Genomic DNA, 16193 nt, shown 5'->3' with positions numbered 1-16193 from the left:
AGGCAGGAGGATCTTGAGTTCAAAGTCAGCCACAAGAAATTAGTGAGGCGATAGGCAACTGGGTGAAAGAAAAAGAAAGCTGGTGGCACATACCTGTAATCCCAGTGGCTTGGGAGGCTGAGGCAAAGGATCACAAGTTCAAAGCTAGCCTCAGCAAAAGCAACGCACTTAGCAACACAGTGAGACTCTGTCTCTAAATAAAAACAATACCAAATAGGCTGGGGATGTGGCTCAGTGGTTGAGTGCCCCAGAGTTCAATCCCCGGTACCAAAAAAAAAAAAAAAAAAAAAAACTAAATTTGTTTTTTTTAAGTTGCTAAAAGTAACCACAAAATATGGCTAAGAAATTACATAATTTTAAATAAGCTTTTATTAAAAGGCCCAAAATCCCTTATTGAGGAACCCAAAGTCCTCAAAAATCCCATTTAAAAAAAAATTTTGGCACTAAAACCCACTCTGAAATTATCTTATGTCAAAACCTGCCTGGAATAAATGATGGAATAAACATAAACTTTACCCCACTTACTATGACTATCCTAGACCCTGCTGAGGGTTGTTCCATAAAGGCATGTGAATCATATAACCTTTTGAAAATTTCAGAAATTTTCAAAGTGTTTTAGACAATGGACTGTGAACTTGTATTTGGATAAAATCTTCATTGTGTAAGGATACTTCTAAATTAAACTCTTGTTTTTCAGAGAGTCAAAAAGGTTTTAATTTTTTAAAGGTCTACTGCATAATAAAATTTGAAAAAAGAATAGTCCCTTACATAAAATGCACTAAGTACCCCACACATATATCTTCTTAATTATAGGACTAGTGAATACTATAAGATTTTGGTTCTTTATGGTTTTTTTCCATTATAAAAACTAAAAAATATGGAAATTGCTTTCTAAATTTGTCTTCATTAAATTATCTTATAAATAAAGGTTTATTTTATTTACTAAACCATCAATCAATCCTATACTCCTTCTTTTTGGTAAGACCCAAAGGGAAGTGGGCATAGTTCAATGGTAAAGCACTTACCTAGCATGAACAAGGTCTGGGGTTCGATCCCCAGCACTGCTTTAAAAAAAGAAAGAGAAGAACCATCTATGATCTCAGGTCAAAAATACACACACTTATAAAATTCATTAACTAACAAGTTATATGAAGCATAGCTCTGAAACTACTTGTTTTATCTTATTAAATAATCTTATTTCTAGTACTTGATGGTACTAATATTCACTATGAGGTCAATCATTTATAGCAATCATTATTTAGCAAAACAGCATTGACATATTATCAGACTATATGAATCAACTTCTTAAATAATTTTTTTAAAATAAAAACATTTTGTGTTTAAATTCACTTTGTGTGTATCTATGGTGCTAGGGATTGATCCCAGAATGCTAGGCCAGTGCTCTACTGAATTATAACTCCAGTTGCCAAATTAACATTTTGTTGTTGTTGTTGTATTTTGTTTTTTGCTAATACTGGGCATCAAACTTACGGCCTCACACATACTAGGCAACTACTTAACTATTGAGCTACATCCCCATCCCTTACTTTCATTTTTAGAACAGTCTTACATTTACACAAAAACTGAGAAGAAAATGGTTCCCATATACTCCCTCTCCACCATCACCACTGCTCAATTTCCATTATTATAAACATTCAGCATTTGTGTGGTACCTTTTTTATAATTAAGGAACCAATATCAGTACACTGTTATTAACTCAAGTCTATAGTTTACATCAGGGTTCATTCTTTGTAGTCCTATACTCACCATTACAGTCATATAGAATAATTTCACTGTCCTAAATATTCTCTTGCTCTGCCTATTCATTCTTCTATCCTCCCCTTAAACTGATAACTGCTGATCTTTTTACAACCTCTATAGTCTTACCTTTTCTAAAATGTCATAGTTGGAGTCACACAATATTATATCTTTGAACATTAGCTTATTTCACTTAGAAACACGCATTTAAGGTTCTTCCATGTCTTTTCATGGCTTAACAGCTTTCCATTTTATTGCTGAATATCAATATCCTATTGGGTAGACACACACAGTTCCTTTATCCATTCATCTATTGAAGGGCATCCTGGTTGCTTTCAAGTTTTGGTAACTATGAATAAAAATGCTATAGACATTCATGTGCAATTTTTTCTGTAGATGTAAGTTTTCAACACATTTGGGTAAATACCGAGGAGCACAAAGACTATGTTTAGGTTTGTATGAAATTGTCAACTTGTCTTCCAAAGTAACTATACCATTTCACATTCCCACCAGCAATAAATGAGAATACCTATTATTTCACACCCTCTGCATTAGCATTGGCATCATCAATGTTTTAGTTTTTCATTATTCTAATATGTGCATAGTGGTATCTCACTGTTGTTATAATTTGCAATTCCTAATAATATATGATACTATCTTTTTATATGCTTATTTGCTGTTTGTACATCTTCTCTGAGGAGGTATCTTCAGATATTTTGCCCAATTTTTAATTGGGTTGTTTTCTTATTGTTGAGTTTTAAAAGTTCTTTGTACATTCTGAATGCAAATCTTTTATCAGATGTTTTCCAAATACTTTCTACCAGTCTGTGGCTTGTTTTTATCATTTTCTAAACAGTACCCTTCAGGGACCAGAAGTTCTAAATTTTAGTTAAGTCCAACTTATCAACTATCTCCTTCACAGATCATGCTTTGCTGTTGTATTCAAAAACTCACTGCTAGACCCAAAGTACAGCTTTATTTTTAAATACAAAAAAATTACAAACAAGTCAAAAGCTCAACCAATTTCCCACAAAAATGTAAATGCATAACATCCTCAGCTAGAATTTTCAAAGCTGCATTTATGAAAAGGGAAAATAAAAATCATGAAATATTAACATAGTCCTTTCACTTCTATCTAACAGAAGATATTCCCCAAGTAAGTCATACAGAAATGCTCTGTATTCAAACTCTGGTCCACAACAGAAAAATATAGATATCTTTGTATTTGTTTTTTGTATATTCATAGATGATAGCTTTGTAAGAAAAAATATTTAGTCTGTTGTATACAAATATTAGGAATTAATGAAAAAATAAATTTAATTTTTCATATATTTTAAAATAGATGCATATTAATCTATTATATTAATCAAAAATATTTATTTGGTCTATTTTTCTGACTGTATTTGTTCAACAAATATAGAAATTATTTTGCTTGGAAAAGTGGGAAGAGATGGAATATAACTCTGAATACAAGTGTGGGTGGCAAGAAGACTTAATTCCTGGTAGTAGCAAACTGAACATTTCTTTTCAACTGTCTTCTTACATATAATTCAAGACAAAGCTTATTTAGTAGAAACAGCTTTGCGGGTTTCTTTTTAAAAAAAATTCAGACTTTCCATCTAAGAATAACATTTAACCAATTCGAATCCTACATATTTGTCAAGACATGTGTAGTAAAAAAGTTAAAAGATAATGTCTACTAAACTAGTAGAGCTGAACACAGCACGAGGTTATAGGCCTTAACCATCAACCTTAGCAGAGGCTGATGTGCTGAAACTACTGTGTAACTCAAAAACTTTCAATTTCTTTGCATGTTTTGTTTTTTGAGAATGTATTTTCACTGTGTTGTGCAGGTTGATCTTGAATTCCTGGGTTCAAACAATCCTCCCATATTTGCCTTCAGAGTACTTGGGACTAATACATGAATACCACTGCACACAGCATTCAGAGCTTTCTTTTCTTAGAGTGGGGTGGTAACTGAACCCAGGGAAGCTTTACAACTATACTACATCCCCAGCCCTTTGTTTTTTAGTTGTTTTTTTTTTGGGGGGGGGGATATTGGGGGGGCAGGGAACCAGGGATCAAACTCAGGGGCATTCAACCACTGAGCCACATCCCCAGCCCTCTTTTGTATTTTATTCAGAGACAGGGTCTGAGTTGCTTAGTGCCTCACCATTGCTGAGACTGGCTTTGAACTCACAGTCTTCCTGCCTTAGCCTGCAAATGCCATGATTTTATTCTCTTTTATTGCTGAGTAATATTCCATTATATATATATATAAAATATATATATATAAAATATATATAAAATATATATATATAAAATATATATATATATATAATATATATATATAAAATATATATATATATAAATATTCCATTTTATATATATATATATATATATATATATATATATATATATATATATATATAAATTATTTTGCTTGGAAAAGTGGGAAGAGATGGAATATAACTCTGAATACAAGTGTGGGTGGCACACTTGTATTCATCTATTGAAGGGCATCTAGGTTGGTTCCACAGTTTAGCTATTGTGAATTGTGCTGCTACAAACATTGATGTGGCTGTGTCCCTGTAGTATGCTGTTTTTAGGTCCTTTGGGTGTAGACCGAGGAGAGGATAGCTGGGTCAAATGGTGGTTCCATTCCCAATTTTCCAAGAAATCTCCATACTGTTTTACACATTGGCTGCAACAATTTGCAGTCCCACCAGCAAAGTATGAGTGTGCCTTTTTCCCCACATCTTCGCCAACACTTATTGTTGTCTGTATTCTTGACAACTGCCATTCTGACTGGTGTAAGATGAAATCTTGGAGTAGTTTGGATTTGCATTTCTCTAGTTCCTAGAGATGTTGAACATTTTTTCTTTTTTTTTTTTAATTTTTATTGTTGGTTGTTCAAAACATTACATAGTTCTTGAACATTTTTTCATATATTTGTTGATAGTTTGTATATCATCTTCTGAGAAGTGTCTGTTCAATTCCTTGGCCCATTTATTGATTGGGTTATTTGTTTTGTTTTGTTTTGGTGTTTAGCTCTGTGAATTCTTTATATGCCCTAGAAAATTAGTGCTCTATCTGATGTGCAAGTGATAAAAATTTGCTCCCAAGATGCAGGCTCTCTATTCACCTCACTGATTGTTTCTTTTGCTGAGAAGAAGCTTTTTAGTTTGAATCCATCACATTTATTGATTCTTGATTTTAATTCTTGCACTATAGGAGTCTTATTAAGGAAGTTAAGGCCTAATCCGACATGATGAAGATTTGGGTCTATTTTTCCTTCTAATTGATGCAGTGTCTCTGGTTTAATTCCTAAGTCCTTGATCCTCTTTGAGTTTTGTACACAATGAGAGATAGGGTTTAATTTCATTTTGTTGCATATGTTTTTCCAGTTTGCCCAGCACCACTTGCTGAATAAGAGGCTATCTTTTCTCCAATGTATGTTTTTGGTGCCTTTGTCTAATATAAGAAAACTGTAATTATGTGGGTTAGTCTCTGTGTCCTCTATTCTGTACCTTTGGTCCACCAGTCTGTTTTGGTGCCAATACTATGCCATTTTTTGCTACTATTGCTCTGTAGTATAGTTTAAGGTCTGGTATAGTGATGCTACCTGCTTCACTCTTCTTACTAAGGATTGCTTTATCTATTCTTGGCATCTTATTTTCCAGATGAATTTCCTGACTGCTTTTTGTATTTATATGAGGAATGTCATTGGGATTTTGACTGGAATTACATTAACTCTATATAGTGCTTTTGGTAGTATGGTCATTTTGACAATATTAATTCTGCCTATCCAAGAACAAGGGAGATCTTTCCATTTTCTAAGGTCTTCTTTAATTTCTTTCTTTAGTGTTCTATAGTTTTCATTGTAGATGTCTTTCACCTTTTTTGTTAGGTTGATTCCTAAGTATTTTATTGTTTTTGAGGCTATTATAAATGGGGTAGTTTTCCTCGTTTCCCTTTCTGAGGATTTGTCACTGACATACAGAAATACCTTTGATTTATGAGTGTTGATTTTGTATCCTGCTACTTTGATGAATTTATTTATTTACTAGTTCTAGAAGTTTTCTTATGGAATTTTTTGGGTCTTCTAGGTATAGAATCATATCATCAGGAAATAGTGCTAATTTGAGTTCTTCTTTTCCTATCAGTATCCCTTTAATTTTTTTCATCTAATTGCTCTGGCCAGTGTTTCAAGAACTATGATAAATACAAGTGGTGGAAGAGGGCATCCCTGTCTTGTTCCAGTTTTTAGAGGGAAAGCTTTCAATTTTTCTCCATTTAGAATGATGTTGGCCTGTGTAAGAAGATAATCTGAAGAAGTAGGAGGTAAGGATACAGAGTTATTATATCCTAGGAAGTGTGAAAGAGAAATCTAAAGAAGAAGGTTATTAGCAGGAGAACAGAGAGGAAGTAATTTTGGGTAGACAATAAGAGGGAAGACAATAGAGTACATAAAGCAAACACACATATATGTTAAGAAAAATACAAAATGTTAATATAGTAAAAATTGGATGAAAAAAAGAATATACAACACAACTGTAATGTACTATTCAGTCGTCTCAGACCTCAATATTCTAATTCATGCAAAGTACTTAGTTTCACATATGTTGGGGGTGTGAGGGCAGGAGAATAGAAAGGGAAAAGAGAAAAAAGGGGAAAAAAATCTCAAAGGAAGAAATAAGGATTGTTTTGGTTGGAAATCAGTATCTTTCCTGCTTCCTTTCTCATCCAATAGGTGGGGTCGTCTGTTGTTAGCTGGTATCTCCCCCTCAGGATGGTGAAGGTAACCAGGGAAGAAGGGTTGGTCCTGGGTGGAGGGCACCTGGAAGTGGAGTGTGGTACCCGCTGGTCCCCAAAGGGAGACTGCACCTCAGGGATCTCTTTTTGGGCCTGCTCCTATAATGTAAGCTCCTGGTCTTATCTCCTTATCTCACCTGAAGACCTCCCAGTTCCTTGTATCTGTGTTAGTCTCTAAACTATACCACACTCACCTTCTCCCTTACTGCTTCCTAATAAGGGACCTTTCTCTCCTGGACTCTAGTGTGTGGCACTTTGGGCACCCTGCACACCTGCCCTGCTGAGAGCTGTTTTTTTGTTGGGCAGTCACTTTGCCAGATTAGCAGCTGCTGGGGAGAAGATGGAGTTAGAAACTGGGTACCTGGCCAGACAGAGTTCCAAATTGGTAATTGCCCCATTAAAGATGGTGATGAAGGTGACCCAAGATGGAAGCATTTGTTTTCAGTGATGGGGTGTCAGGTTCGGTGAGGGGAACCGGGCGATGGCGTTGAATGATGAGTTTAGACACTGGTCTGTGGTATGCAGTGTGTGGCTGAGGCTGTCTTCAGAGTCTGTGTGAGGTTCCCCAGTGCAGGCAGGCTATGGCACATAGGGGATTATCTCCCTTGCTGTAGAGTCCCAAGATGGAGGCGACCAGAGAAGCCACACGTTGGTTGATGGGGGTCTATACAGGAGTGGCGGCTGGAGATCCTGCATGTGAGTAGCTGCCAGGTGTCCTGCATGGGAGCTGTGTCCAGGATTTCTACTCAGGTGGGTGGCCGAAAATTTTGCACAGGTGGTGATGCCAATGGTCCCGCTTGGGCACCTGGTAGTCCTGTATGGGTCAGTAGTTGGAGACCTACTCTGATGCTGAGGCCTGGAGCCCTGCACGGGCACAGTGGCTGTGATTCCTGTGTGGAAGCAGGAATATCAATTGCAAAGAAGCAGTATTCTCACTTCTTGGGTCCCAGGCCACAGAGTGACACAGAATGATGCCCCCCTCTGGCCCACCACCTTGGATACCCTAAGCAAATAGCTTTTAAAGAAGCCTTTATGAGCATATATTTCCCTTAACAAATCACACCATCTGGAAAATCACAGGATTTAGTGAGCTTGGGTAGGTGAAACTAATAAAGCTTCAGTTTTCATTAACAGTATATACTCCATAGTTACATGATTTATCTTTCCATTAAGTTTATCCAATACTTAGTAAAATTTATTAAAATATTTAAGTGTTCTATAAAATAAACATATATGGCAAATACTTAAATATACCAAATCTAAGCATTCAGAATATTTTCATGTCAAAAGGATATTTAGGGGCTGGAGCTGTAGCTCAATGACAGAGTGCTTGCCTAGAATGTGTGAGGCACTGGGTTCTATCCTTAGCACCACATAAAAATAAACAAATTTAAAAAAATACAATAAAGGCATGCTGTGCATCTACAACTACAAAAAAATACAAATTCATTATTTAAAAAAAAAGATATTTAATCCTACCCATTACTTCTTCCAAAGGTCTCATGTAAAACAAAGTTTTAAAGAAAATGTCCATGATTATATTGCAAATAATTGAGAAATGAATGCATCTGGCATTACTTCATCTTATGACAGTTATACAAAGAAGAGGTGCTGGAACAATTATTCATAAGAACTTAATAGTATGAGTATTTACCACAATGATGTACATAGAAAATACAGTTCCAAATGGAAATAAGTAAATGAGAAAACTCATTTTAAAACTAGGAAACCAACTTTTATAACATGATATTTCTTCAATTCTAATAGGCATTTCCCCATAATTTAGATCAATATAATAGTATCCCACATTTTCCTGAAAAGCTTTTTAATAAGTTATCTGATATTAAGAGATAACTTTGGAAATATATCTCCAAAGAATTCATGTATTTCCAAAGAATTAATCTGAATTTTCAGGATAGTAGTTTTTAATCAAACACTAACAACAATCCTGCTCTATTTCATACTATATAGTTTTTTCATTAAAACTTTCTATCTCTAGGGGTGGAATATAGCTCAATTAGTAGTTAGTAGTGTCTCACACACACAAGGCCCTGGGCTCAATCTCCAGCACCACAAAAAGAAAAAAAAAATTCTATCTCTATTTTATTAAATGTCTATTACATTCTAAGCACTGTGCTTGGTTGGCACTAAGGATATGATGGTGAACAAAACAAACCATCCCCACTCTTAGTGAAACATATTGTCTACCAGGTGACAGCAGTACAGCACCTTTATCATGGAAAACAGGGAGACAAGAAAGTTTTAAACAAGACAATGTCTATGATTATAGCAAATCACTGAAGGATGCATCTAGTATAACTTCACTGTTGGAAGGAAGAAATCCAAATGTGGTGATAAGCTGTCTGGATACCAGCTTCCCAGACCAGTACAAGATAGGAGAGCAAGAGAGACTTGCCATGCCATAAAACCCCACAAACACCAATGCCCTCTTGCCATTGAGTAGGGTAAAATTCCAAAGCCTTTTTTGCCATAAACAACACTTTACTTATATATTACTTACCCCTTAGAAAAATAAATATGAACACATCCATTCCTTATTACTTACTACCCAACTTCTTATCTCTACATAAGCACCTTGAAATAATAAAAAATGGACCTTATTTATCTGCTTTGGGGAAATATTCTTTACAAGTTATGTACCAAAAACAAAGAACTTCAGAAATCCCATATACCCTCAGTAAATGATTTCTCTCATCTTCCCAAACATTATCAAATATCATTCTTCACAGATATAGTATTTTCCAGCAATTCAATTCAAAAATTTTATCCTGTAGTCTTCTTACCCTCAGGTGTTAATAAAGGGAGTAAAAGTGATTTAAAAACAAAAAATTAGGACTAATTATAGTACCAAAACTGAAAAAATATTTTTCCAAGTTGTAGTTTATCATTTAAAGTTGTGGATATTGGGGCTGGGGCTATAGCTCAGTGGCAGAACGCTTACCTAGCACACACGAGGCACTGGGTTTAATCCTTAGCATCAAATAAAAATAAATAAAATAAAGGGATGCTGCCCTTAAAAAAAGTTTTTAAAATATTAAAAAATAAATTTGTAGATATTATCTACTTTAAAAAATATATTACACTAATAACACTTGTAATAAAAAATCTGAGAATGCAAGAAAAAATATGCACATCTTATGTAAAAGCCTGATATCTTCTCTTATGCTAGTACACAGGTAACTTTACTTGAAAAGGATAATTTAAAGTATATTATTGAAAATTTTGATTTAAGATGCTATTTCCATTTCTGTGTTTTTCAGACTAATCATTTAGAATGACTTCACTTGGCACTTTCTTGGAAACAGATGAAACTTTATGTATACATAACAATTAAGCTTCTACCATTAAAGAGAAAATAAGTATATAGTTAATAGTAAATTTCAGGTACAGAAAAATGAAAATGATATAATTTCTAATTTTTTTTCCAATCTAAAATAGGTTTCATTACTTGAAAAAGCAATGTATATTCAAAGGAGGGAGAAAAAACAGAAAATATAGATGGAAAAAATGAAAATAATTTCAAATACTAATAAACCCCACAAACACAATGCCCTCTTGCCATTGAGTAGGGCAAAATTCCAAAGCCTCTTTTGCCATAAACAACACTTTACTTATATATTACTTTACCCCTTGGAAAAATAAATATGAACACTATTCAGAGAACCATCACTATTCTCCCCTCCACTCACACTTTATATATTACAAAAATATTTTCATGTCAATAAATATCACAAAAAATATAAAATAAAGTATTTGTTTCATCACCAAAATAAATCATAACTGAAACAGCCCCCCCATATCTGGCTTAATTTATCTCTTTCTGCTATAAAAAAAAAAAATAATGCTATCGGCTGGGCATGGTGGTACATGCCTGAAATGCCAGCTACTCAGGAAGCTGAGGGAAGAGGATTGCAAGTTCAAGGCCAAACTGGGCAACTCAGCAAGACTGTCTGAAAACAAAATAAAAAGGGTTATGGATGTAATTCAGTGGTAGAGCATTTGCTTAGTGTGCACAATTCCCACTACCACAAAAATAAAAGGAATCCTGTCATGAACATTTTTGTAGCTAATTCTCTGCACGAAACTATTATTACTTCCCTATTATAAAATATATCCAGTATAATTTCTAGATCAAACAATGTATTATTTTTAATATCAATTTACAGTTCTGCCTGGCATGTAAGAAAACTTTTTTCTATGCTTGACAAGCCAAGAAAGGTTCTTACCTTTGCTAATGTGACAGATAAAACTGTCTTCTCAGTGTTACTTTAATATAAATTTCTGTATTTCTTAAGAACATTAGCAGGGCATGGTGGCACATATCTGTGATCCCTGTGACTTAGGAAGCAGAAGTAGAGGCAAAGGAATCCCAAGTTCAAGGTCAGCCTCTGCAACTTAGCAAGACCCTATCTCAAAAATAAAAAGGGCCGAGAATGAAACTCAGTGTTTAAGCACCCTTAAATTCAATCTGCAGCGCGCATGCACGCGTGTACACACACACACACACACACACTCTTTGGCCATCTTTCTTTGGAGCATTCATGTATTTCTCACTAATTTATAAGAACAGATTAGGCCTTTTTCACATATATCCACATGCATTTCTAGTTTGTAATGATGTGATTTGGGTCCCATGAATAAAACACTATCTCTTTATATACTGGTCATGAAAAAGCACCGACTATAACCATTATTTTAGGTAAAACATTTTTACTAGAAGCTTATATCATAGACTAATCAAAACCTAAGAATAGCAACTGCTCAGGTCAGTACTCAAGTCAATTTAAAATAACAGGTCAGAAATAGATAAGAACTTTCTATTACCAAACTATATATGTTAAACCCTAGACATAGTGTACTTATTCATTATAACATGCAGATTTGAGATTTAACACTGACTTCATTATTACTATCAAAGTTACTATCACTACTCTCAGTTTATGCATACATTCAAGTTTTTACCTTCTTCTAAAAATGTAAAATTTTGCAAAATTAAACATATGGGAACTGCTAAGGGATAAGTACACCTACAGAAAGCCAAAAAATATGGCGGGTGGGGAAAACCCAAAACAGAAAAAAAAAAAACTTTGAGCCATATAATTAAGAATTTAAAATCTTCTGAATCTGGTACCTTTATTGCTAGCTAATAACAGCAGAGCATACATTAATTTTTTAAAAAGATTACAGACCACAGATTTTTAACTATCACTGCTTTAAAATGTAGATTTTCTATCATCAAAATCTTATTGCTGGGCAGGGACTGTGGCTCACTGGTAGCACACTTGCCTTGCATGTGTGAGGCACTGCGTTCGATTCTCAGCACCTCGTAAAAATAAATAAAATACAGATCTATCAACAACTAAGGGAAAAAATATTTTTTAAAAAATCTTATTGCTTGTCAAATTATAAAGTGTATGTATAAAGTTACATCAAACATAAATCATTCATATTAGAGAAAATAGTCGACTACATCTGATGTTATGTATAAAGATTAAACAAACCTACCCTAGGAATTTGCAGGCATCCTCTCATATTAATCCACAAGCCATAAGCACAGCTAAGGCCCAGAAACTGGACAAATACTACTAACATTTCTTTTAATATAAGTAAATTTGCATTAAAATATCTTTCCAGGTCAATCCTCTCAAACAAGCTCACAGCAATCAATATCTAAGATTTATACCAAGTCTTTTTCCACTACATTTTAAAAAATATAAGAACTTATAATGTTTTTCATCTAAACTGATACTTTCATATTTATTTCAAAAACATGTCAAAGTAAAACACAGGGCACAAAATTGAATCTGCAGCATGCTCTTAATATAAAAATGGTTGCACTAAAGGAAATAACACTGAAATGTTAATAAAATAGTTGTCTTCAGGTAATAGAAATATAAGGGTTATTTTCTTTCTATTTTTAAGTTTGGTTTAATATATAAATGAGTATGTACTATTTTTATAACTAAATTTTTAAAAAATAATGAAGTGGACCAAATTAAGCAATTAAAAATAACTTCCTAATCCTCAATCAATTATCTCCTCAAATACAGGAGTAGTTTTTTGTTTGTTTGTTTGTTTGTTTGTTTGTTTAACTATGTGATAATAGCTTGAAAGAAAAAATGGTTACAACAAATACTTTGTGCCTCCTGCAAGTTCAGTAACACTATTATCATGTAATGACAGTACTGTATGCTTCCCTGTACACTGTTCATAAGCCTAATGGCTAAAATAGGTATTGCCAGTTAAGGTAGAATTTACTTTTTAAGAAAAAGTAACTCCTTAAACTAAATCCCAGATTTTCTCTCCTTTATTACTATAAAAGTGGTTCCAATCAAATTAGAATTGTTATTATATAAACATACTTATATATCTTAGAACACAGTAAAATCCAAGTCCCTTTCACACCTTCAGGATGAACATCAAGGTGGGGGGAGAAATCTGCCAGTGAAAAAGCAAAATGAACTCAGATACATGAACTGGAAAACCAAAGAATGAGGTTATTATTCATAGCCAATTTGAAGGCAAAATAGAAATGAAAACCCAAACAGTCCTGTTGTGAACCATGGCTGCTGAACTACTAAGAGACTAAAATTTTAAGTCAAGTACCTGGGAAAGCCAACCGACAAGAGGCAGGAGGTCAAAGAATGCATATATGTGGCCTGATCTGCTGTACTCTTTAGACATTCTAGACGTTTTAAGTCCCTTCTATTTCAAAGTAACACAGAAAGACAAAGGGCAAGGTTTAGGAGCTGGGACCAATTTTAACTCACTGGTGAATCTTAACCTAGAATGGAAAAAAAACCAAAACAGTAAAACCTAATATTATCCTAAAACTATCTAAAAACCAGCACAACTTTAAAAGTAGTGGTAATTTTAATGTATTCTTAAGATTTTATTTTGCATGTGTATTTAAAATCTTTGTTTTGTTTCCTCAAATTTAGTAAGTAAACCTATCTCCATTTTTATGATCTCAATTTTCACTTATTAGTATGAAAGCAAGCATAATCTTAGTTTCAGCATTGCCATAAAATAGCTTACTGAACTTGAACAAGTATATAGGCCTAAGTTTCTTCATTTGAATACTAAGAGGAATTGATCCAAATTATTTAAATGAACCCTTCCATCCTAAAATAATCATGCTATAATTCTTTAGGAAATATCAAGTGAGTAACACCCACCTTTAACAGGAGAAACACCCATGAAATGAAACAGTGGGTATATTCTTCAAGCCACCATACACCACATCAACAATGGTGAAGATAGGTCTTGATTCACTCCCACCCAACTCCATCACATCATCCAACCTTAAGCACAACAAGCCCAACACTACCTACTTATTAATTTACTTACAGAGGAAATGGGTAAGCCAACCCCCACTATGATGAGGACAGTAGATGTGACGGTACTGTCATGGTACGGAAACTTGATGCTGTTGTCTGTACAGAAAAAGCCTCTCTGAAATGGATATATTTGGCCCCAATTTAGAACAGTCATAGGCATGGAAGCTGTTGGGGAAGGGAAAAAAGACAGACATGATTAAACTCAATTCACTTCTTTAGGAAGTAAAGTCTACTGAAGGGAATGCAAATCTTAGTTACATTTTGCCCTTTGTGGAAAAAGATAAATACTTCATAATATCCAAGAGTGAATTCTGAGGAAACCATGCAACATTTGCTTATCCAAAAATAAATTCTCTTATTTGCATTGACCTCTGATTCTAAGGACAATCTATAAAAGAAATCTCCCAGGGAGAGGAACAAAATTGGCCCACTGAAAAATAAATTTGAGAAAACAGGATGGTTTTCTATTTTAAATTCTATAGCTAATTCAGATTTAATTTAATTATTTAATATCTTAATTATTAAAGGAAAAGGCAAAGTTCTGGAAATAAATTTAGCAATGGCATCATAACAGTCAAATGTAGTTAAGTAGAAGAAAGACGTAAGAATTTGTTTCACATTAGAATGTAAACTAACAGATTTAGAAAAAATAAAAACCTTAAGTATACTTGATCACAAAAAAAAGAAAGAAAGGAACAAGCCCTTTGTTTTCCAAAGACAAATTAAAAAAAAAAAAAATTGGGCTTTTATTAACTCAGGCAGAGCTCCAAAACCATTTTAACATGTTATAGAGAAATAGTTTTCAGTTAAAATTTTCCATCTAAATAAAATGACCCTGAAAGACCAAAGTTAAATAACTTAAAGCAACAATGTTTTTGGTGATGTTTGTTTTGCTCTGTTTTTGTTGTTGTTGTTGGGGGTTTTTTTGTTTGTTTGTTTGTTGTTGTTTTGTGGGTTTTTTTTTTTTTAGCAGGGTCCTGCTATTTTGCCCAGACTAGCCTCAAACTCAAAAGTTTTCCTGCCTCGGCCTCCTGAGTGGCTGGGATTACAGACATGCACCACACGATGCCCAGCTAGCAGCTTCTTAATATGTTTAAAATATACCATACTTTTAAGCTTTGTTTTATAAAATTCAAACATTCAAACATCTACTCACTGTATGCACAATACTAAGCTAAGCCATATATAGTAAAAACAGAATGCACACTCAGAAAATTGTTTAAAAAAAAATACCAAAATATTTTTTGGGAGAGTGATTCAAGGGTTCTGTATCTTTATTGTGATGGTAATTCCACAGCTCTATTTTTATTGTATATACATTTTAAAAGACATAAGAGGCAGAAATATGCCATAAAAAAGAGGAATATGAGTAATTATTAAAATGGCATAAAAAGATATTTGGGAATTCAGAGGTCAAAGTAAATGAAAGTGAGAAAAGATCATTAAAGAGGAGGAACAAAGTAGAACTTGAAACAGCAGATAAATCACAGGCAATTGGGAGGGGCACAGAAGAGCAGTTAGTGGTTGAGGGATGCAAGGGCAGCATGAGAACTGCATCAAGAGCACAGAGGGAACAAGCAAGGAGTGTCCAAGGTACATTTTACAGCATGCTAATACATACTGCATGCTCACACATGCCAGGCACTAGGCTACACAGATCACCTTCATTCTTACTTCAACCCTGTATAGCAGGTACTATCCGTACTCCCATTTTTTACTAAAGTTATCATCGAGGTTTAGAGAAATAAAGAACACTGTTGAAACTGTAAGTGGTAGAGCCAAGATTCCAAAACAATCATTAAACATATGTCCTCCCATGGATACAAATGATCTGGCTAGAGTAACAGGATAAAATTGTGGCAAGAAAGATAAGAGTGCCGGTCATGGTGGCACATGTCTGTGATCCTAGCGACTCAAAGGCTGAGGCAGGAGGATCTAGAGTTCAAAGCCAGCCTCAGCAATGGCAAGGTGCTTAGCAACTCAGTGAGACCCTGTGTCTAAATAAAATACAAAATAGGGCTGGGATATGGCTCAGTGGTTGAATGCCCCTGAGCTCAATCCCTAATACAAAAAAAAAAAAACAAAGGTAAGAGTGGGGGCAGGACATGTCCTTAAAAACAGCTTGTTCAATCAAATACATGTTGCATTCATAATAAAAACTCAAAGTTAATGAAACAATATCTTCTTTTCTCCAAATTTTGCAAGGTTTTTAACTGGGCTTAAGATTTTTGTGTTTATTAAAGGATTATGGCTTAAAAT

At 34.2% G+C, this 16193-nt stretch overlaps 1 protein-coding gene across 2 annotated transcripts in view; it reads right to left on the bottom strand.

Annotated features, from left to right (window-relative positions):
• Plpp1 (phospholipid phosphatase 1) overlaps positions 1 to 16193 on the bottom strand; it is a 91767-nt gene that overhangs the window by 41770 nt on the left and 33804 nt on the right. Inside the window, exon 2 of one of the 2 annotated variants that reach the window (XM_027938101.3) lies at positions 13945 to 14099. The exons of the other annotated variant lie outside the window; for it this stretch is intronic. Within the exon in view, the coding sequence (XP_027793902.1) occupies positions 13945 to 14099 (155 nt within the window). The remainder of the gene's footprint in view (positions 1 to 13944; positions 14100 to 16193) is intronic. 2 annotated transcript variants of the gene reach the window in all.

Source organism: Marmota flaviventris, chromosome 5 (genome assembly GCF_047511675.1).
Source record: "Marmota flaviventris isolate mMarFla1 chromosome 5, mMarFla1.hap1, whole genome shotgun sequence".
NCBI lineage: Eukaryota > Metazoa > Chordata > Mammalia > Rodentia > Sciuridae > Marmota > Marmota flaviventris.
Note: the sequence above shows the minus strand (reverse complement) of the source record. Positions and strands in the feature narration are given on the sequence as shown.